Genomic DNA, 24,989 nt, shown 5'->3' with positions numbered 1-24,989 from the left:
CAATTGTACAAGTAGCCTCTGTAATTCCTAAATCATTTCCCTTCAATACATCCTCAAAGGAATACCAGGATGAATCTTTCTGAAGTGTAAACCTCTTATTAGTCAGGGGTTTAAATCCCTTCAGTGGGTTTTCATCATCTTCAGGACAGAGTCCAAATTCCTGTGGCCACATCTCCAGCAGGGCACTCTACTTCTTTCCCATATTTCTGCCATGCTGACAGCCAGGAGGTTCCTAAATATTCCATGGCATTTTATGTGGCTTCTCTGTTTAGAACTTCTTTCCTCATCCTGCTTCTAATCCCAAACTCATCCATCTGCCCAATTATTCACTCTTCAGATTTCATCAGGCTTTATTTCCACTCTGACCTCCGTGAATCTGACTCTCCTCTGTACCCTAACTACGCCTCACCTGTATGTTAGTAGCAATCATGCAAAGTGACTTTTTCTGTGGTTTATATGCTTGGTTCTTCCACTAGCAATGTGAGAGGAGAACTCTGCATTATTGTTTCTGTACCTGCTCCGCGGGGAAGACTTTCCTGACGTTCCATACTGGAGTACGTACCTCAGCCAAACCTCTAAGGGTCCCCAGAGAATAGTATCTAATTACTTATACTTGTCTATGTCTCATATTTGACTAGCAACCTCTTATGGACATGGCGGCAAAAGGTGGCACAGAAGTACACAACAAAAGAATGCTCAACTGCAGTTAATGAAACTGAAATACAATTTTGAATACTAAATAAACATCCATAAACCTACTTTGTTTTAACCTAAAAAGAACCAAGACCTGCATTCTTAAATCTGTTTTAAACATCCTGAAAATGAAGAGATCGTTCCTGTGCATGAAAAGCAGAAGCCCACCACAGCCTGGCCATCCTCTGCTTGCACGGCTCAAGCCTGCCCTTGGGGACTGGTGTGTACCAGCAGGCCACGCACCCATCACTGATCTTGAACTCATCCTCACTCTCTTCTTCATCCAGGTTGCTGTCACTGTCCAGATCATTCAATCGCCGGCGTTTCTTCCGGCGAGCAGCAGCAGCCCTCTGGGGTCGTTTATTTTCTTTTCTTTCTTCATCCAAAATAGTAGAGATGTCTTTCCCACGGTGACCCGTGATGGTAGAGATATCTTTTCCTCGGCCAACTCCTGAAATCGGGAGGGGGGTTGAGGGGAAGAGAGGGAGAGAAGATGAGGGACAACTGTCTGTTTATTAAAAGTTTCCCTTTAATATCTAGAGACTGCCCTTACTTGTGCTTATTAGCAGCTCTTCACTTGATTTATTTTCTTCCTACAAATAATGCAGTTTTCTCAGGACTGCAGCTGACGGAGCTCTCATGAAAAGTGTTGGCATTCGTTTGCCCTACTAAATAGAAGTTCACCTTGTGCACAACATCTTTTTCTTACGTTTTGATATAATTCCTATACCATAATATTCACCTGTTTTAAGTGTATAATTCAGAGATTTTAGTATAGTCACAAAGTTGTGTAACCATCACCACTCACTAATTCCAAACATTTTCACCACCCCCAAAAGAAACCTTATACCTATTAGCAGTGACTCAAGATTCTCTTCTTGATGGACATGGCTTCAGAAAGAGGCCAATTCATTGTTTTTAAAACAAACAAACAGTGTTTGCAGGACTAAAAAAGTGAGAATTCAGCAGCAAAGGTGTAAGTAAGGCACACGTCTCTGGAAAAGCTGGTGACTTTTTCAGCTCCCCTACAAACAACCTACTTACTATGAATCCCTTCCAGAGTTTTCGTAAAACTAAATGGAAATGACAGTGCTCCACACTGGAGCACTGGTAACTGCTACGTATCTCTTAAATGAAATTACCTTCAGATTATTCTATATTAATGTCATGTATTAAAGACTATGAAATTAATAAACCGATTTTTAAAAGGTTAATTTAAAGAAATCATTTAGAGTCTGATTATCCATAATTTTTGATACTCTGTAGCAGTAGAGATCTAAAAATAAAAAGACAACAGGAAAGTTTCACTGGGTTTTCCATTTGGAAGCAGAAGTAAATTTTTAATCTACTGGAAGACATTTACATTTTACACCAGATTATGAAACAAAACTCTTTTAAAATAATGAGTAAGATCTGAGTCCACACACTGACACTGTAGTCCACACTGTTAACATCAGTAGCGATCATAAAAACAATGCTCACTACTCAGTTATTTTACTAGCCAAAGTTATATGGAAAAGAGAGAATGGTAAACACATACCTCCTCCATCAGCCTCTTTGATATCATCTTCTATAGCTTCATCAATTGCTTCATCAAACTCATCAAATCTAAAATATACACAATAATCACATTACAGCCTGTCCTGGGTTACAGCCCACATGGGTCAGGAGGGTTCCCTCCAAAGTAAAAAAGGCCTTAATATGGAACTGCTCTCTTTCACTTTGGGACTGTGTCACTTGAACTACATCCCCTCACTCATATTAGCCTCCATTTCTTTTGTAAAATTGGGTTTTGTAAATCAGTATCTAATATATAAATTGTTTTTTATTTTCAAAGATCATCTAGAGCAGGCATCAGTAAATATTTTTGTAAAAAGGCAAATAGTAAATACTCCAGGCTTTGTAGACCTTATGGTCTCTGTTGTAACTATTCAAGTCTGCCCTGCAGTACAAGTGAAAGTATGTGGCTGTGTTCCAAAATAACTGTATTTATGGACATTGTGATTTTAATTTCATATAATTTCCTTTTAGTTCTTTTTTCCTCCATTTATAAATGTAAAAGCCACTCCCAGGTCATGGGCTATACAAAAACTGGCAGTTATCTGGATGTGGCCACAGGCATAGTTTGCCAATCCCTAATTATACAAATCACTTGGCAAAGTACGTTAACAAAATTAGTGTCCAGAAATAACACTAAGTGTAAGAACTATATTATTATTGTTACTGAAAGTTATATTATTATTATTACTAAATTCATATACAGACAGTCAGAATTTTAAAACTAGGTAAATGTACTTTATCTCACAAGGCTGTTTCCAACTTAAGGGATTAGGCAGTCAACTGGCTGGCAAAAGGAAGCAGAGCAGAATTTCCAGAGTGACTGACCGCTCTCCCATTACCTGCCAGCAATAATGGAATAAATGCTCAAAGATTAAAAAAAAAGTAAAGAAAAAAAAAGTAAAAAAAAAGTAAAGGATTAAGACTAGATGATTCCGAAGATTTCACCATATACAAAACTCCTTTCACTTTAGTACTGAGCCAATCACAAAGATAAAGTGAACTGCCTAAAACTATGCTTAATATAGCAATTACTAGACATGTGGCTCCTTATATTTAATTAATTAAAATGAAAAACTCTGTTCCTTACTCTTCTATTTCAAGTGCTGGACAGTCACATATGGCTATTGGCTACCAGACTGGATAGCAAAGAAACAGAACATTTCCAAAATTACACTGAATTCTACTAGACAGCATTGGATTAAAGTCGCACAGTGGATGAACAACAGAGTTAAGATTAACAGCCAAATATTTTGCTTTGTGAGTTTAGAAACTCAATACAGCTATGGGTTTTTTCTCTAGGAAAATATATATGCCAATAGAAACAAAATTTTACATATAGCTTAAGTTTCAGGTTAAGAACTCTTCTTCTACAACATAATTTTTATGGGCTGTGTAGTGTCTTATCTTACAGTGTATAATTATTTCAAATAGTTCACTTCCAATTTTTTCACAATTATAAACAATGCTATAAAACACATTCTTATAGCTGTAGCTTCGCTTTTCCTCAAGATAAATTCTGAGAAAATAAAAATCTGTGCATCCATTCATCAGGCTAGAATAACAGACCCAGATGCAAAGTTAACAGAAAACATTTCTCCCAAGGACATGCTGCAGCTGTACTATGGCATAACAACCTATTTTCTTGTGTGACCACTGCTTTCTTACTGAGAAACTTTGTTTTCTAAAATCAGAGGCCTTCAGAACCTTCAGATACATGAAATTATATCAGTAAGAATAAAACATTCCACTCTTGCCTGGAGGATCTAAATCACTTTTAATACAAAAAAAGCAGCCTTTATTTATATCCCAGATGCAGAGCCCTGGATAAGGGACTAGACACAACACCCCACACACCCACTTTAAATTCAGTTTGCAAGGACACAGGCCGCTGTGCGCACAGTGCGGTGCAGACCTGATACGGACCCCGCTGCAGGCCCTGCTAGGCGCTGAGCCCTACTCCTCATTTGCTTCATTAAATTTCATCCACTCTGAACTTCATCAGTGTCTTACAATGCTGTCCTTTTCTTTGTGGAGATGGCTCTGGTTCCACTATGAGATTTTGGGGGACAAGTTTGCTTTGGTAATTCTTACTGCAAATACAACGGTTAACTTAAAGGGCACACAATCATTCCCTCAAAGGCTGTAACAATTTATAATACAACCATGAAGTAAATTTTATCATTAAAATTTTTTTCCTAATTTGGAAAAGCAAAATTATTTTCTTGTTCTTTTAATTCTAATTTGATTACTGAGTAAGGCCAAATATTACTTTCATGTTTACTGGTCATTCTTTTTCAAGTACAGGTTTGTGTCCTTGGCCCATTTTATTACCCAGTGTGTCTTTTCTTACTGATTTTTAAGAGCTTTTTTTTAAAAAATCCTCACCCAAGGAGATATATATATATATATATATATATAATTTTTTTTTTGAAAGAGGAAGGGAGAGAGAGAAATATTGATCAGTTGCCACATGTAGCCAGACCAGGAATCAAACCCACAACCTTTTGTTGTACAGGATGAAGCTCCAACTAACTGAGCCACCAGGCCAGGGCCGTAAGAGCTATTTATGTATTAGAGATTTTAATCTCTTTGTCACATGTTGCAATTATTTCTATCCAAAAGGTGTTTTTTTTAATTTCTAAGAAAGAAAAACTAACTGACCCTGCTACCATTAAGAATGTGTGCCGCCCGGCCGGGCATGGTTCAGCGGTTAAGCATGGACCTGGGATCCAGGCGATCGGGGTTTGATTCCTGGTCGGGGCACATGCCCGGGTTGCGGGCTCGATCCCTAGTCAGGGGCGTGCAGGAGGCAGCCGATCAATGACTTTCTCATCATTGATGTTTCTATCTCTCTCCCTCTCCCTTCCTCTCTCTGAAATCAATAAAGACATTTAAAAAAAGAAAAAAAAAAAGAATGTGTGCCAATCACATCTCCAATCAGCCCCCCTCCCAAATAAACAAACAAAAACAGTCACCCTGTCTAGTTCTAGCCATAAATAAATCTTTTATTTTCCTTAATAACTGATTCCGTAACAAAATGTCTGAAGATATGCAACAACCTTAACGGACACCATCTTTAAAAAAAGTACTGTATTTCCACCATGAAAAAACACTATATTCAATGTATTTTTAAAATTCATAACCCATTCCCTCTGAATTCTAATTCCTTTACAAAATTTCTTTGCAAACATTTTCTTTTGTAAATGCTTCTGAACCTTTCTTAACTTTTATGTAATCAAATATCCTTTCCATACTGATTTTGTATTTGGCGTTATGCTTAAAAAGTTGAGCCTTAACACTAAGGTTATATGCCTTCCTTAAATCCTTTTGGGAACTAGGTAGGTACAAATAAAAGAATCACACAATACATTTTATGCTAAAAAATGTAATTTCTCAAAGGTTCCTACATTACTGCCACATAATTTTAGACATGAAGGGATCATCTGAGTTAATCTACCGTCACAGGCATGGCAACCAAAACCCAGGGGAATGGACCACTCAAAGATACCTGGCTAGTAAGTGGCATGGTATCTAATTCAATGCTCTCCCTAGTCAACTTTGGCGTCATCTTCTCAGTTATAAACAATAAGAATCCAATAAATAATTATTAAATGATATTCTTTTTTGGGGGTCCTTTTACTGTGCTGATATTTTACTAAAGTGCTTTACATTTTACACTCAGAGCAGTTCCACTGTACCCCATGTAAAAAGTAAATTCTAGATGTATTTAGAGTTTAAATATGAAGAGTGAAACTTAAATAAAGCATATGAAAGACTATTAATTCATCTCAAGTTTCTTTAGAAAGTCAATCGGCAAAAATAAATAAAAAGTGACAAGACATTCAAATGCCTAATATGCACATGAAGTGATGTTCAACATAACCATCAGGGAAATGCAAATAAAAGCGACGAGATACCACCTCACATCTGGTGAGACGGCCGCTATCAAAAACACAAAAGTCAGCAAGTGCTGACGAGGACACAGAGAACCTGGAAGCGCTGGACGCTGCTGGCGGGATGCGAAATGGTGCAGCTGCCACGGAAAACAGCATGGAGACTCCTCAAAATAAAGAACCACCATCTGATCCTGGAATCCCACTTCTGGATATATATTCAACCAAGATGAAATACTAATAAATCTGTTTATCTTAACCACAATTACATCAGGATCGACAGACAATACAGTTCTGATACAATGCTTGTTCTGATATATTGCTGAAATGTAAACTTGTTCCAATGTGACTGATACATTACAAAATAATTCAAGCATAACGTGTATTTCATTCTTGCTTATAAGTAATTTCATTTGTGAGAAACACTAGGTTAATGCATAGAAATACACCAAACATACTCCTCAAACATCTACCAGTTACCTCAGCTCATCATGTGTGTTACAACCTATAGCCATCTGCATCTGGTGTCAGAACTTTCTGGCTGATTTCAAATAACCGTCGTCTACCGCTACACAATAATTTACAAACGACAACCCTCCTCTTTTCCAGAGACAAACTTTGGGGCTTTTTTCAACATCAAATGTGACATGCATTTTAGTGTTTATATTATTTCTTAACCATTTAACTTGTGTCAAATGATACTACCATTTTTATTAGATTCCTATCTTTTTCTTTTTTAATGTGTCACTAATAAAGTTTTTGAGTGTGTAGCCATACTTCCCATAATCCCTATGGTTTTTACTGTGTGATTTTGCACAGCATGGTGAGTTTTAGGAATGTGTATGTTATTAGAGCAGAACTGTCTTTACACCTGCATGTTTCATCAGTAGGCTTTAACTTCATTAGTTTTAATAATCTTATATAACTTTTAATTTTTCAAAGTTTTGTGGTTTTTTTTGTTTTTGTTTTTAAGAATAAGATAGACCCTGCTGCAATGTATATTAAGGATTTTCCTTTTACTGGTCCTACTGCATTTCATAAATTTTTAACAACAACAACAGCAGCAAATGATACACAGGGAATTCTTCCATGATCACTGATACAAGTTTATACACAAGCAAGCTCCAAGTTTAATAAAATCAACTTTGTTATTCATCTCCAGTTATTCAAGTTAAAAGACTGTTTTGGTGTTGTCTAAATAGAACACAGATCAAAAAAATGTCTAAAGTAATTAAAATATTATTTATTTATCATTTGAGACAGGGAGGTTAAATGGAAAGAATACTAGACTAGTATACAATCAGAAGATAAGGTTTAGTGTAGGTTTAGCTACTAAAAGCATGAATGAAAAAAAATCAATCAAAAAAATCTCTCTCTTTTTTCTCCCCCTCTTCCTTCCTGGTAGCAGACTGGAAACCAGATTATAGTTATTGATTCCTTCAATAGGCATTTATGGAACATTTACTATTTGCCAGTACTATGCTCATGTAAAGAACAGAGGGATGCATAAAACAGACATGGTCCTTACCTTCATGCTAATAGTCCAGTGGGGGAGAGAAATGTTAATCAAATAATTAAAATCACAATCATTACAACTATAATAAGTGCTTTCAAGGAGAACTGGTTACTATGAGATCATGTAATAGAGGGAGTTGATCAAGAGAACTTTAACAAAGTAAAAAGGGGAGGAAAATTCTATGCAGAGTTAAACAGTATGTACAAAGGGACTGAAAGAAGACAATGTTGCTAATGCTGACAGAGTAGGGGAAACATGGATGAGGTGGAGCTGGAAAGCTAAGCACAGAGCAAACTGTGCAGCGCCTCATATGCCTTGTTACAGGCATCGATCCCCATCCTGAGAGCTACAGAAATCTGACAAAGTATGTGAAGCAGAAATGCCATGAGCAAATTTGTATTTGGAAAAGATCATGCTTGTTGCTCTCAAATTTGATTCTAAAGACAGGAATTAAGAAATAAATACACAACTGCTAATACTGTTATTGGAAAAGCATATACTTCTGGATCATGCTGTATAATTTTAAAAACATTTTACACTCTTTCAGTGTAACTATTTCCACATATTTCATACCTGTAACTTATACATTTCCGTGTTCTTGTTGATCTCCTTTCAAGCAAGTTTGCTTTGGATTTTTTTGAATCTTTTTTCTTTTCTTCATGATCTTCAGGAAAATCTGGCTCCTGGTTTTAAAATATAAAAATAAATACATGTTGTTACTCAGGACAGAACAAAGTTCCTTGGAATTAGTTTCTAATGACCCTCTAGACAGCACATGTGAAAGGTTTGAAAAAGATGATCCCCCCAAAACTGAATAAGCATAGCAACACTATGTATAAATTTAAAAAAAATATTGATGATCGCCTGACCAGGCGTGGCTCAGAGGTTGAGCATCCACCTAGGATCCAGGAGATCACAGTTCGATTCCCGGTCAGGGCACATGGCCGGGTTGTGGGCCCGATCCCCAGTCGGGGGCGTGCAGGAGGCAGCCGATCAATGACTCTCTCATCATTGATGTTTCTGTCTGTCTCGCCCCCTCTCCCTTCCTCTCTCTGAAATCAATAAAGATATGTTAAAAAAAAAATATATATATATATATATATGATCAAAAGAAACACTTCTGTATTAAAATTATGTTTTTGTGAGTTTATAATGACCTCTTAAAAACAATCATGATGCAGTTTTTCCATCAGTACATTTAAAAAAAATAATTAAATTTAGCACATAAGATATTCAATAGATAAGCTGAAAAATGAAATAATGTATTTAGAAGAAAGGGACATGATGCTAAAGAAAAATAACTAACCAAGACAGGTTATTTAAGCATGTGATTTAATTAAATCCGAATGAAACTGTGTATAGAACTAAGAAAATTTCTTCATTTCGAACAAAAATCATGCTACATGTACTTTCACGCATGAGACAGCCTTCTTAATTATAAATTAGGGTAATGAATCCAAAACAATGAAATCCCTTAAAAGAAACCAAACTGTAAGAACACAAATTAAAGGTTCTGATAACCACAAGACTAGAATGAAAAACCAGATCTCCCTGAACTATTCTTAAAACACTTTATATAAACAGCAGATAAAGTATCTAAAAACAAGTTACCTAATTTAAGGTTTAAAAAAAACCCACAAACTCCATTGGAATGAGCTGTAAATTTGGTTTGGATGTATTATTACATTTTGTGGCTATCTGCATGTACATAATTTTAATCATGAGGGATTATGGGTGATTTCTTTAAGGTCCTAAATTTTCATTGTTACTAATATTTAAAACTCACATTACATAAAGTGGGATAAATTTTACAACAATTATGGCAATCTCCTCTTTAAAAATACTATAAACCAGAAACTTACTTGTGGAGGAATGATGTTTTCAATACTGATACCCACATACACCAGGCGTTCTTTCCTTTAAAAAGTGAAAAACAAGCACACAAACGAAATGAGATTTGCTAAAAATAGAAGTGTTATGAAAACATTACTAACACAGACAATACTAAAATTACGATTTTATGGTAACAGCAGAGGCTAGGTAACAAACATGTTAGCTATTATCTATAAAACTTACAGTACTGGTATCTGTGGGTGGCACGAAACTTCCTAAAGGTATGAAAACTGTAGCTTTAGGAGTCGCTCATATGGAGGGAAGGGGGTGGAAGGCTGGGTGGAAAACGGAAAGGGGATTAAGTACAAACTTTGCCCTGGCTGGTTTGGCTCAGTGGTTAGAGTATCAGCCCGTGGACCAAAGGGTTGCGGGTTCGGTTCCTGGTCAAGGGCACATACCTCGGGTGCAGACTCGATCCCGAGCCCTGGTCGGGGCACGTGCCTGGTCGGGAGGCAACCAATTAATGTGCCCCCCTCACATCGTTGTTTCTCTCCCTTCCCCTCTCCCTCTCTCCTTGTCTCTCTCTCTTCTCCTCCTTCCCTTCCCTCTCTAAAAATCAATGGAAAAATATCCTTGGGTGAGGATTAAATTTTAAAAAGTACAAACTTTCAGTTATAAAACAAGTCAGGGGATGTAATATTTATGTGAACCATAAACAAAAATCAATTTTTTGAAAAGTGACTTATACCAGTGAAATAAAATATGTAACTGAAAGAGACAAGGAAACATCGTGAAGTCACGCTGTCACTCACTGATAAAGTGGTGAGGCGGAAAGCTAACTTTGACAGAATAAACTAGATCTTTGTTATGCTGGAAGTTTTTAGTAATACTGTACGGGTTTATACACAACTATAATCTCATGATAATAAATATCACTATAAAAAATAATTCTATATAACAGAACCATATCAAGGTCCCAGTGAATGATACTAAGACCATTCACTTCTTGTTCACAGAGAAGATAAAAGCAATGCAGCCGCATGGCTCTGTACTCCAGGAAGCTACCATGAAGATATCTTCGTGTGGTTTTAGAACACTAATGACATCTTCGTAACTTCGTTTCAAAGAAAAAAAGTTTTATTGGTTTTAGTTCAACAAACTTTACGTAACAAACGGCTACATACAACTGATGCTTTCTCTGTTTCTCCTAAATTTAATTTGATTCACCAAGGACAGCTGAGCTCTTACACACATGCCAGTGTATAGTGAACTGAATAGAAATATGAAAGGCAAGAACAGTACTAGCTGAATAGGGACAGCTTCATGGATAAGTCAGAACTTGAGCTCTCTGTTACTGAACATGTTTGACACATCTGTCCTTACGCTAACCAAGTTTACTGCAATACCAGTTTCATCTTTTATACATCAAAATCTCTACTTTCACATGACCATTATTTCTCTCCTTAACTCAACTGAAAAAAAGAGAACAGTCATAGTCACATTAGGTCATGATTGGTGAGAGGCTTGGAAACCTAAAGGTAAATAAGACACAATTCTTACTCTCATAATTATTAACAACTGACTGCTGTCCATTATGAACAAGTACAATGGAAACATGAAAAAGATATTTTGTCTGAAGAGCTGAGAAATTTGGGAAGGCTTTATATACTTGAGTAGGATCTTGAAGGTAGGTATGATTTCTAATCACAGCATTCTCTTGCTCAGTAGTAATCTTATGGAAAGATACATCTTTTTCCACTCCATCTCACCACTTGCTCTATGATCATATTGGGCCCAGACTTTATCATTAGCTATAACCACACCCCTTCTAAAATTTCCATTTCAGGGATCCTATTCTCTGACTTTTACTGGCTCACTTTCCAGCTCACTCCCTCTGGTACACTGATTTCAACAATTGCCTGACTCCAGTGGGATCTCTATCTATTGACTACCCTCTTTTCACTGTCCATTATTCCCTTCATGTCCTTACTTTCCCCCTTACCTGGCTTAGACTCCACGGTCCATCATTATAAATACTCCTTTGTATACACTTTCAATTCCTTGTCTCTTTCTCTCCTTCCCTCTGTTATATTACCTGGAAAATTCCAACCCTGATTAATCCAACTCTCTACTAGCAAGGCACTAGAAATAGTACTCTGGAAGTATAGAACTATTTAAATTCCCAAATAATTTCTGGCACCAAGTTCTGAAAGGGATGTTTATATATCAGTTGAGTGGACTTCTGAAACATCAGATATCACAGAGCATCAGAGCTCCATCTCTGCAGACAGTTGCTCGCTAGTCACTGATTACTCATTGGCACATGCTTCTTTTCCACCAGACTGTACAGAGCCCTTTCAGGTAGAGACCTTATAATATACTTCATGTTGATTACATTGCCTGGTATAAAGTAGGTGCTGAATACAAGCATGACTAGGGGAAAGATGCTCTTGTACTATGACACAGAGAATAAACAAGGCTCTAAGTTGCTAGGATGAGTGCTACAGAAATTATTTCATAGTTAAAAAAAAATGAGTAAAAAAGTTCACATTTAAAAACAAATGAAGCCACCTGGAATTTATAGTTAATATATTATTTATTTTAGAAACATACATATTTTGCTATATAGAGCTCCTAAGATTCATACTCATACATGTTTAATAGGAGCTATAAATAATGAAAGCTTTGTTAACCAGATTATTGGGGAAATTAACAAACAGCAACAACTCAGTTAACTGGCCTTGTGCCAGATCGGTCTCCCTGTAACAATAACTTCACTCTCCTTTCTGTGATTCAATTTCATATAGGATTTAGTGTGTGACGTAAAGCCACAATTACAGATGTGCTCTTAAAGAATGATACTTAAGTAAAGGAAGAGTAAAAGAGAAAGCAAATGAACTAGTAAATGGGAGATCAACAGTATAAAAAAATGCTGTGGCACATTTTAACATAAATTTCTAAAATTAAAAATATTTCTTAATTGCAGCAGCACGGCCTACAGTGTGTGAGGCAATAGTAAAAAAATTTTCACCGCCCTTCCCACATATAAAAGTATAGCATCATCATACTAGGATACAATATGAGTAACAGACAAATCTGTAGTGATTGACATTCTTGCCTTTTAGAATACATTTTTCTTCAAGCTCTTAAAGGATAAGACTATTAGCCATCAACACTGCTGAGTCAAATCAGCTTCAGAGCATAAGAACACTGCTCACTTCTCAAGACAGGCTGATTTCCGAAAGACTAAGGCACAAGGACAATCTGATTTTCAATTATGATTTGATTCGAAGCATGTTTAGGTAGATCTTTTCCAGTGCCAAAAATAAAAACAGGAGCAACTCTGAATAGCACAACAGCCCTGATAATTTTATATAGGACTATTGCACAGTTTCTAAATACAAAGATATTTAGAAAACCTATTTAAACTAAAGCACTTTTATCTGTAGTCAACTTTAGAGATTAACTTTGCCTTTAAACTAAGTACCATCCATTCTGAACCACAGAGTTCCAACTAAGTAGTAAAGAAAAAAATGGGATTTGGAGGGTGAATCCATTTTTAAGGTTCACCTTTGCACAGAGTGAGATCAGAGAATGATCTTAAGGCAAACTAAACTGGGGTGAAAGGGGGGGGCGGAGAAGGTGAGGAGGGACAACTATGTGACAGCAGATAAAAGTTACAGTAGGAACAAATGAAGATAATAAGACCAATCAGGAGACATTGCTTAGGTTATCTCTCATACTTTGTACAAATGGGAATCAAGTCCTGACTAATCCTCTAAAAACTCTCTTCATCATCTCCACCTTATTATCACAAATGCCCTAGTTCAGGCCTCACTGGCTCTCACAGGCTCTACTGCAACAGCCTCAACTCTAATTCCCTCTTCTTACTGTTATCAGGGTATTTTTCCTGAAATAAAAATCTGATTATGTGTAACCCTCCTTTGAAGACTCCCCCACTGCCCTTAGAAAATAATGCAAACTCCATAACCGGGTATGCAAAGCTGTTCACAATTTAGCCTCAATCCGCTTTTACAGTTTCATCCCCTACCATTTTGTCTTTGATCACATTTGTGCTCTTGGCCTAAAATGTCTTTTCTCTGCATGCCCACCTATGTAATCCCAAGCTATCTTCCAAGGACGTCCCTGATAAGCCCAACCCCTAGAACTCAAATCCCCTTTACAATGTTCTTCTATTGCTCTGAACAGACCTCAGTTTGTCTACCTAATTGTACCACTGGCTCATACATCTGTGTTCTGATAGAGGGTGAGCCCCATGGAAGTGGGAGCTTTGTCTTACTCATCTTTTCTCTTCAGTTTGGTACATAGTACGTATAAATGTATGTTTACCAACAGATTAACCAAAGAAGGTACAAATAAATATAAATATAAACATGCTGTCTTGATTCTGAGCCCCTTTTTAAAGATTAGGCTCAACTCCAGTTTTACCTCCCCCAACAAGCCTTCTCAACTGCTTCAGATCACAGTGCAGTGGCATGTTGAAGAGGGAGGCATCTTTTATAGTCAGTGGGACACAGTTCAGCATTTAAATGCTCTTAATTTCATTTGTGTGAATTCTGCCCACCCAAAACATGACACGGGTAACTAAACCGTACACTAGTTCTTACAGTTTTCTTGTACTCACTACATACTTAGGTACATATCCTCTGCAATGCTTTGACCAATATTTATTCAGAGAAGGTTCTGATAGATATTTAAATCAGGGGTAGGCAAACTTTTCCTATAAAAGGAAGGTAAGAAATTGGGCTTGATGGGTCATAAGGTCTGTGTTGCAACTAAGCTCCGCTGCTGTAGTACAAAAGCAGCCACAGACAATATATAACACATAAGCATGGCAGTGTTCCAAAAAACTGTAGGGCAATGAAACCTGAACAGATAATTTTCAGGTGTCATAAAATATGATTGTTGCTTTGACCTTTTTAAAAATCATTTAAAAACAATAAACACATCCTTAGTTAGTGGGCAATACAAAACCAAAACAGGGCAGGTGTGGTCCACAGGTTAGTTTGCCAATCCCTGTTTTAGACAGACCATCAATCTAAATATATACTGTTAAGAGAATTCTGCCGTCAAATTCCCAAGTAAAATATTAACACACAATACCTGCGTTCAGCACGCTCCTTCTTCTTTAAGGCAACATCCAAATCCTGCAATTGTTCCTCTAATTTCTCACACAGTAGTTTCTGAAACAGCCAAAGAGATGAATATCATTTTAATACCTTTCCACAATCATTTGTCACTTGCATATTAACTGGTGGATAGTGTGCTATGAGAGCTGATAAGGGGCCATACAGTGAATGAGCACTGAAATGTTCCTTGTGTTTAATTAAATAAAGTGGTGCCTCAACATCCACTGAACTGAAGATGAGCATAGTATCTTTAATGTAAAGCACATATTAGAGAAACTTAGAACCTTGCCAGAAACACATTCTATGCCTATCTTGCTGGCAGAAATCAATGTTTAAAATATCATTTGGTTCCATGTGTATACACAACAGTGATTAAAAATTTTTTAAATCCTAAGACATTTTTAAGGGAGAGGGTTATATGTACAAAATATAACAGTGCCAATCACTAGTTTTAAAAAAGAGAAAGAAAAAACTTTACTAAACCATGCCACATGATTACTGAGTGAAAATAGAGCTGAAGAATGTAACTGATAAAGCTATGCTAAGCCACAGAAGTCCACTTCACTGAGAAGTACAATACAGCCCATCATTTTTAAACCAAAATGAGACTGGGCTTGTGAGAGAAAGGACTTCTTGGGCGCAGTGGCACAAAAATATTCTGTTTTTCAACTTACAGAAGTAATTCACCTGATTCAAGATAAGAGGTAAATAGGATCCATATTTCTATTCATAGTACCACCATAATCGTGCATAATTCATGAAACCATCCACAAAACTACTGACAGAAGGCAGGAAGGCAGGCAGAAATGAAAAGAGGATGGTACAAAGGAATATATAACAGGCAGAAACTATCTATTGTATTGTATATTACCTTAACTTGGAGCTCTTTGTGCCTTTAACAATGTGACGGGGAAAAAGAAACTTTAATTTTACAAAAATTACAGGTCTTCTGAGAATTGCTCTTGAAGAAAATTAAGGGAAGACCTAAGAGATAATGGTAAAGAGTGGCCTTTTCAACAGTTTCTAATTTCACAGAAATTTAAATAAGAGGTAAACCATATTTACAAATTGTTTTGAAGATTTAAAATGTTCAGTAACTATCAAGAAGTATTACTAATTTGAATATAAATCCACAAACTGAAAAAACAGAGGTGTGCCGGGTCGTACATGTTGGCAAGGGGGGCAGAACCATTCTCCATCAGGGATGATCATCAGAGGAGGGCGAAGGCAGGCAGTGTGGTAGCCACTGTCGCAAGAGTCACACAGAAGAATCTGAAATAAACCAGATATTAACACCAACCTAACTCTATGACTAAAATTCAATGACTCATGTTAAAATAAAGACATTTCAGTATTTCTTAGTACTATACTAAGAAATATACTATACTCTATTTGCATAAAGCATAATTTAAAAAAAGCTCTGATAAGTATGGATCTAACATGCCATTTTTTTAATTTAAAATAAAAAACTAAGAAAATGTTAAACTACAAAATTAAGTAAAACTAGCAAGTCCTTTCTGAACTAGTTATAATCCTTTTCTAGTGTGACATGAGGGTCATAAACAAAAAATTTTTTATCACAGTTTTGTATAAAGCTCAAGTATCACAAACTACCCTACCACACATAGGATTTTAAAAATACAAATAATTTCCACTTTAAATAGCATTTCAATTACCAATCTGTAAGAATCATTCATGGTTCCTTTTATCATGTAAATTCAAATGTTTGACTTAAAAAAAACCAACTTCTTATTTAAAAATTTAGATTTACAGAAGAGTTGCAAAGATAGCACAGAGTTCCCGTAAACTCTACTCAGCTTCCACTAATGGTAACATCTTACATAACCACGGTACATTTACCAAAACTAAGAAATTAACATCAGTACAATACTATTAAATCAACAACAGACTTTATTCAGATTTTGCCACTTTTCCCACTAATGCTTTTTTCTGATTCCAGGATCCAATCCATGCATTTAAATCATTTCTCCTATGCTCCTCTAATCTATAACATTTTCTTGGTCTTTATTTTCCATGACTTTGAGTGTTTTGAAGAGTACCAGTCAGACACCATGTAGACTTCCTTCAACCGGGGTTTGTCTGATGCCTTCTCTTGATTAGACTAAGGTTATAGATTTTAGAGAAGAATCCCACAAAGATGAAGTGTACTGCTCCCTGTGTCATATCTGGGGGTACATGATATCCATATGACTTATTACTGGTGAAATTAACCTTGATCACTTGGTTCTAACAGTGTCTGTTGGTTTTCATCACTTTAAAGTTACTAATTTTCTTTTCATACTCTATTCTCATTAGAAGTGATTAAGTCCAGCCCACACTCAAGAGGGGGTGTATTAAGCTCCACTCCTTAGAGGGAGGAGTATCGAAGAATTTGTAGATGTAAGGTAAAGCAGCCACAGTAATGAATAATTAGGAGAAAATGTGATGAAGCTATGCAAATATCCTGTTTTTCCTTCAATTTTCACCTACTAGTTTTAGCACTTATCAGTGGATCTTGCTTGCAGTAATTATTACTGTGGTATTCTAATGGTGAGTCTCTATTTCCCTCATTCCTTTTATATTTGTTATTTGGAATTCTTCTGTAAAGAAAATATGTCCCTCACCCCACATTTATTCATTTATTCAATTATTTATTTGTATCAGGATGAACTAATGAATATTTATTTTATTCTTTGGGTTATAATATAAAACTGCTGCATGTCCAATTCAAATTGTTCTAGCTATGGACACACTGGGAGCTCTTCCAGTTTGGCTGTGTCTGTAGGATTCATTTGCATCCTGTTTTTAAAGCACTTCCTTACTTTCCAGCACTACAGGATCCTCCAGGTGTATTTATATTTTCTCTGCCTAAGCTTAGGAATCAGTCATTTCTCCCAGAAGCCCTGGTTCTTTTAATGGAGAATGGTATTTAGAAACAAAGAATTGGAGGTTGAATGCTCACTGCTAATGGGTATCACTGCTTCTAAAATGTCTCAGATGACAGAGCTAGGAAATACATCTGTGTACAGCAATCCATGTGCACATGTGTCTATATTAAAATAAGTATGAGTTCATACTAATATCTCCAGCTCTAATCCAGCACCACAGGATTTACTCTAGCCTTCAGCCGTGCTCATTTGTAACTTCTTTCTCTGACAGTGAGAAAGCTGGCTTCTATTATCTACACTTCATTTACTTGTTCAAACCTAATATATATGTAAAATAATTTCTAATTGCTAACACATACTACAGTGGGTGAAGGGAGAAGGGTGGAATGTGCACACGTGTACAGTGATTTAAAAGTGAAAAAGTATCCTCCCCCTTCTTCAAACAATGCATCACCATTTGCTGCCAAAACCCAGAATTCAATACTTCAGTTATATGACTGTTAGAATGTTTGATTACTTAAGCATATGTAGATGAACCTGGGCACCTGATTCCATTTATCACATTGTTTCTATGGTAAAGCATAATCTACATTTTAAATAACAAAATTAAATTTTTAGAAATCAATTTATCTCTAAAACAATAATTATCTTTATTCCTCAATAAAGGTAAAATCCCATTAAAATAAATATTACTATGTAAGATTTCCAAGCTTCAGGCAATGATCCATATATTTTGATTAAAACATCTGGAAAATCCCAGAGTTCTATACTCATCTACGAATTTACTGCTTTTCTGCTGTAAGCTTAATGAGGACAAGTACCATGTCTTTCTAATTCAGAATCATTGCCCTACCACTTAACACATAATAGTTGCTTGACATTTTTATTTGAGGATTATCCTTAAACACATGGCATAAGAAACCCATTTAGGATATTCAGTTGCTAATGATATTTCTCTTTGGCACAGTAATCAGCAACAGGATTTTTAGAGCAGCTATTAAGATAACTAACTAAATAAAAATCCTGTGTGTGCCAAGAAAGGTGCAACTTTATCTCCTCATTGTCATTTCTGCTCACCTCATTTCACTTCTCATTTCCTCACACCCCTTTGTCACTGACATCTATGGCTGCCTCAGTTAAAATGCATTCTCTTAGTTTAAAAAGACATTAGGAAATGGCAGGGAAAGAATACAAGTGTTGATTTTTACTTTATTTAGAGGGCAGAAAAGACCACTGTCTCGTATCTTCTCTTGGCCTTTCTCCACACAAAAATCTTGACTTAACTTTCACAGTCTGATGGTCATAAAAATGCTTAGAAGGGACTTCTGCAGCACACTTTCAGCATCTACTCTTCTCCAGTCGTTATCTAGTTCTAAGTTCTTTTACTTGAACCATCTGAAGCTACTGGGATATGATAAACTTCACCGATTAATTTAGTTTCCACATATGAGTTTAACATTAAGAAAAAAACAAGTAAACCACAAAAAACTTTAACCCAGCACATAATAGATGTGCAAGGCAACTTTACATAACATTAAAAGCAACCCTCAGAGGAAGTATGTGGTATTATTCCCATTTTACAATGAAGATATCAAGATACAGAGAAGAGAGCACCTGATAAGTGGTGGAAGCAGGATCTGCTGCCAAGTCTGTCTGGTCCATGCTTTTCCCATCACACCACACTGCTTTCTAGGAAAAAAGAGCCTTGGAGAACCACTTCATATGAATTTTCCAAACTTTAGAGGATCTCAAAACTTTTCTGATCCACACAATTCTACCCATGTGGAAGCATCTTTCTTTACATTTCTTTCTACTTAATAGTTGGAGCCTGCCTTTAAAGTAAAACGTATTCAAAAGAACAGAATAGTTGCATAGAATTGGGCATAACAAAGAGTGTTTCTTCAATAGGCTCTTTAGAAAGCACTTATGAACTGCAGGTATATATAGGTTAGGAACTGGTTTTCCTGATTTAGGTTACCTTTGAAGAACTTACTTCCTGGGTAAGAAAGTTCCAAGTAAATCGGTCACTATTCTTCTGAATATATCTGGTCTATAATTTGTCCTCTTAAATTTCTTTTTAGAACTGCCCATTTCCTAAAGTTCCAAGCCCTACTAGGTTAACTGCTTGACTTGTATGTTGTGACAGAAAGGCCTGCAGCACCTTCAGAGACCATAGCTGATCAGAGAAACTTCAGAAATATCATTATAAAGTAACTTAAAGGGAAAGAAGAAAATTTTTTTAAAAGAACAGAAGAGAAATATTTGAATAATTTCACAGATTTGTGAGAAGAGATTAGGAGTGTATCTTAATTAAGAGGAAACAGCAATAGCTACCTAGGCAGAATGAAAGCAGGATCCTGACCTCCCCAGAAATGGGTTATTTAAGAAATAGGAATAAAGACCATTTTGCACACACAAGCTCTGCAGCACTACAAATGTCAAATTGTGATCAAACCCAGAAGAGTTAGGCTTCTTTGGAAAACCAGAGCATGAAAGATGAAGATTACGTACTAGCTCAGGATGGTTTGGAAGGCCACATTTTTTGCAGGGTTCATCATCATCTGCTAAGACGGCTTCTTCACTCTCCTTTTCTTCCTCCTCTTCTGAAGCTGCAGATGACTTTTCACTGTCAGACCCTTCACTTTCATCGTTGCTGGAATATTTCCACCTGCCACGTGTTCGAGAACCAGTCCATCGAACTTTGCCTTTGGTTTTTACCTTGTATAAAATAAAAAAATTGGAATAATTTGTTATAAGAATGCAAAAAGAAAAACTTCTATGTCCCTTGTAGAATAGTCAATACATAAAGAAAAGGAAAATTATTGTAGCTTCTTCAACAGATATACCTACTATTTAATTTTGGTATATATTTCCATTGTGTTTTCTATTTTGGGGGGTATTATAATAAATACGGTCTTATAAATATTTTCCCTAGTCATAAAATACTCTCCCTAACATCACTGTGAATGACTATATAATATGCCATCATGTAGTTGTATTTATCTAATGCTCTACTAGACAGACATTTAGGTAGTTTCCCATTTTTTCACTTTTATAAACAATTGTATCCTTGTAAATATAAACTTTTACACATAGATCTGTGGTTAGGATAAATTCCTTGAAGAGAATTCTGGGTCAAAGGCCATGCACATTTTAAAGGCTCTATAATAGAGCACTGACTATGTTCTCACATTTTGTTATACAAAATTTTAAATTCCCATATCAAAGATTAATTTAAAATTTTTAATGGGTCAAAAATGCATATAAAAATTCTGACAAACTTAAAAAATATATTATTCAGACAGTAAGTTTATAATGTTGTAAACTGCTTTTTATTGTCTGGTTGCACAATTTTTAAATTCATATTTTAATTAATTCCTATACTATAAGTCCCCATTAAAGATCAAAGTAATTCTAGAAGAAGGGGAATATTTTTTAAAGAATTAAAAAGTCAGTATTCTAGGAAATAAAGGATCACTTACAAAGGAGAACAATCTAATCGCTTAAATAAATTAAAAACAAAAATAGCACTTTTAATTATAACAAACTTCCATAGACTAGCCAAAGTCTTGTACCAGAATTTTGCTCAAAATAAGAGGGCATCAGAAAAAAATTCTGGCTTCTTAGACTAATGTTTAAAATTGGGGAATACAGGCACTCTCATACATGTAATGAGAGGGTACATAATGGGGCCATCTTTGGAAATGTGTCAATAGCTATCAAAACTTAAAATACACATGTCCCTTGGCCCAGCAATTCCAATTCTAGGAGTCTATTCTAAAGAAATACTCACTCATGTCCAAAATGATCTTCAAAGCAGCATTGCCTGTAATAGTGAAAAATTGGAAACAACCTAAATGTCAATCAATAAGGGAGGAGTCAAATAAACTGAGGTATATCCACACTATGGAATACTATGTGGCCATTAATAACCAAAAGGTAGACTGTATCTTAGTGACATGGAAAGAGTTCAGACACACTGATAAGTGAAAAACTCAGAGAAAAATAAATATATTTAATTCAACATATTTTTTAAGTGAATGGATATTTATGAACATATATATGAATGTATGGGAAAATGGAAACAAACTGTTAATAGTGTTTATGGGAAATTTTCATCTTTTAATGCTATAGTTTGGGTATTATTTGAGTAGTTTACAAAAAGAATATATTCCTTTACTGCCCGTTTAATAGAGAAAAAGTTTAAAAGATGATGAGATTATACAGTCTGAAATAAATGTCTGGTGATAACTACTGCAAAAAGACATCTCAGATATAGAAAGATACATTTTTATAAAAAGTTTTCTTTGAATAACTTGTTTTAGCCAAAAGTAAAAGCTGCAAACACCTACAGAAAAATATTTCCAATAAAAATTAAAATGCAGAGTAGGAGATATTTTACCTTGCTTACTTTAGAATTTGTATCTTTCTCCATTTTTTTCAAATTTTCCTTTTTGTCTGTTTTTTGCAAAGCTGTTGACTCTTCTTCCACTTCATCTTCTCCTTCCCCTCTTTTTTTATCAGCTTTCTGATCTCTGATCTCAGCTGCTTTAGCTGTGGGTCTAGATATTCTTGGAGACCTCCTTAAAGTACGACCCACAGTTGCTTTCTCTTCTTCCTTTTCTGACTTCTCTTGCGTGGTTTCTGGTTCTAGAATTTTGGGAGGAGACTCTGGCTTCTTCTTTCGACTGGATATCCTAATTGTTAATTTGATGCCCTCTTTTTGCCTCTCAGAGGTTATCTCTGTGTTTTCTGGGGTAGTGGTTTCTTCTTCAGGAATCAGCTTATATTTAAATTTACTTTTTTGCACAGAACCTTTTGTCTCAGAAAGGTCCTCTGCACCAGACGTCTGGGCATTGTCCAGGTTATCCATTTCTACTTTCATGGATTCGGAATCCTCTTTTAGGATTTCTGGGTCTGTTTTTTCCAGGGACTGACCTTCAGCAGAACTTGTGCTCTGACACTCTACCACTTCTTTTTCTGAGTCCCGTTTCTCACAATGGCCAGCCATGTTAGACAGCGAAGAAGTTTCAGCTGCCTCGGGAGAGCCTGGCCTTACTGATTCTGGAGTACTCTTTGGTATCTCCTCTGGTATTGGACTCAATCTTTGTGTGTCCTTATCAAGAAAAGTCTTTTTGGACTTCTCCAACTTTTCAAGACATTCTAGAACTGGTGGGCGCTTATCCTTGTTACTTTTGGGAGACTTCTCTTCAACTTTCATGGTATGGGATTCAGCAGTAGATAAAGCAGTTTTTAAAGAGAGATCTGTGGCCATCTCAGAAGCCTCCAGAGAGGTTTCCATTTCTGAAGGAACAGTTTCCACTATCTGCTCTTTTGGACTCTGGGTCTCTACATCTGATATTGAACTTTCTGCATCTTTCCCTAAAGGGACCCCTTCTTTCTCAAGATCACCTATTTTTATACTTGTTATGATGGAATTTAAGGACTCTGCTCCATTTCCCTCCATGACGACACCTTTATCCTTACAGGGGCTACAGCTATCTTCCTTTGTATCATAAAACTTTGTCTCCATTTGTTCTGTCTTAAAATTTGGAGTTACCTTTTCATCACCAACTTCTCCATTTACCAGCTGTTTCCCTTCATAACTCAAAGCAGTGATTGTAGAGACCCTTTTACAAGTCTCTTCCTCTTGTTTTATTTCATCTTTCAAAAACTCTTTTGTTGGAGTAACTGATTTACACAAAGGTCCTTTGATTGGACTGTCAAAATCATCACTCAGTTTAATTTCTCGTTTTTTTAGTGGTATCTTGGCCTGCTGGTCATTTTTAAGTTTCTCTGTTTCTTCCGTGGACTTCTCAGTAATTTCTTGAGAAGATTTAACGTTGCCACCAAACTCCAGCCTCTCGGGCTCTGGCTTCTCCATGCTTCCTTTGATATCTTTAGGGTCTGCTCTATATTCCTTCACTTCAACTTTAATGGGTTTGACATTTTCCTTGAAGGCATCAGTTTCTTCTTTGATCATTTTTTTCCCCTCACTTTCCAGCAAAGGTTTTTCTAGCTTTACTATGACTGGCAGTTTCACAAGTTCCTTTTCATCCTCTTTTTCTATTTTCACAGTAGTTTCTTCCAGAGCATTGGGTATAGGACGACTTTCTGAATCTACTGACTGCTCTTCACTCTTCCTCTTTTCATTTTCCTTCTGTTCCTCTAAAAATCAGAAAAAGTTTACATGAATCTAAGTATTCAAGATATATAAAAGGCTTAACATAATACATATTTCCATTTGAAGTTACCCTCTTAAAAGACGTGACTTTTGTCACTGGACATTTAACAATAAAAAATAAAATCTGACAGTGAAGCAGAGTACCAAACTCTGGATACTGAAAAACTATTACGTAGAAAGACTCAAGTTTCTGCAATATACTTTAGCTTCAGTGTTCAAAACGGAATGAAAATATTTATACAGCTCAAATAATTTATTCAAGCTCAAAATGTGGCTCAAAAAAATGAAACTAAAAATACTATATGAAACATTTCCAAAAGACTGTATTTGTTTGAAGAATTGACAATTGTGCTTCTTTTCAAGTCACTGAGCACTTCGTTTCATTGAGGCAACATGAGTATGGCAGTGGGAAAATGTTAAATATTTTATTCAGATTATAAAAGTAACACAATTCTGTACAGAAAATGAAAAAGAGGGAAAAGATGACCATAATCCTAATATCCACAGACAATCATTACTAACATTTTAGATTACTTCCTCTGAGTCTTGTGTATTTCTGACAAAGTTGTGACCATGTTGCCTTTTTCTCTCACCAAAACATTCTTATAATATTAAATTCTTTTTCCAAAAATCAGGCTTAATTATATTAAACTCCCCAATGTGGTGCTATTAAAACTTACTTTATTAAATGCCAGTATTAATATTTCAGGAGTTAATATTTTACAAATAGACTATTAGGTTTATCTGTCAATTCTTTTTACCTTATTGGCTACGTATGTCCAATTTTTATAGAGTAACTAATAGTGAAAATTTAAACAAAAGCCATATTTAGTAAATGGCATAACCTGTAACTAAGATAACAAAATTGTATATACACTTGTGCTTAGAAACAATCTGAGCAGAGTGGTTTTTCTGTTTGTTTAAATATGTCTATTGATTTCAGAGAGAGAGAAACATCAATGATGAGTCATTGAAGCTGCCTGCTGCATGCCCCCTACCTGGGATCAAGCCCAAAACCTGGGCATGTGCCCTGACCAGGAATCAAACCTCAATCTCCTGGATCACAGGCTGATGCTCTACTGCTGAGCCACACTGGCCAAGCTGAGCAGAGTGTTTTCAGAATTCATTTAAGTACTAATTTTACTTACATTTCCATCACCTCACCCTGCCAACTGAAAAAACTCAATTCTAAATGAAGTTTTACCAAGACAGTTTTACAAAAAATTTGAATAGATTCTTGCCAAGTTGATAAACCAGAGTTATAATGTATTT

The 24,989-nt window shown here is 35.9% G+C and overlaps 1 protein-coding gene across 5 annotated transcripts in view; it reads right to left on the bottom strand.

Moving 5' to 3' along the window:
- RSF1 (remodeling and spacing factor 1) overlaps positions 1–24,989 on the bottom strand; it is a 103,301-nt gene that overhangs the window by 8,404 nt on the left and 69,908 nt on the right. For 2 of the 5 annotated variants that reach the window (XM_081153281.1, XM_081153285.1), the window contains 9 exons: positions 21,936–23,701; positions 20,045–20,251; positions 19,148–19,222; positions 15,813–15,917; positions 14,620–14,699; positions 9,525–9,579; positions 8,236–8,345; positions 2,234–2,301; positions 937–1,144 (listed from right to left, as the gene is read on the bottom strand). In XM_081153281.1, the coding sequence (XP_081009407.1) occupies positions 937–1,144; positions 2,234–2,301; positions 8,236–8,345; positions 9,525–9,579; positions 14,620–14,699; positions 15,813–15,917; positions 19,148–19,222; positions 20,045–20,251; positions 21,936–23,701 (2,674 nt within the window). The remainder of the gene's footprint in view (positions 1–936; positions 1,145–2,233; positions 2,302–8,235; positions 8,346–9,524; positions 9,580–14,619; positions 14,700–15,812; positions 15,918–19,147; positions 19,223–20,044; positions 20,252–21,935; positions 23,702–24,989) is intronic. The other 3 variants (XM_081153282.1, XM_081153283.1, XM_081153284.1) reach the window with 3 other exon arrangements.

The sequence above is a fragment of the Miniopterus schreibersii genome (genome assembly GCF_964146895.1).
Source record: "Miniopterus schreibersii genome assembly, chromosome: 12".
NCBI lineage: Eukaryota > Metazoa > Chordata > Mammalia > Chiroptera > Miniopteridae > Miniopterus > Miniopterus schreibersii.
The sequence above is the reverse complement of the archived record's forward strand: the minus strand, read 5'-3'. Positions and strand labels throughout refer to the sequence as shown.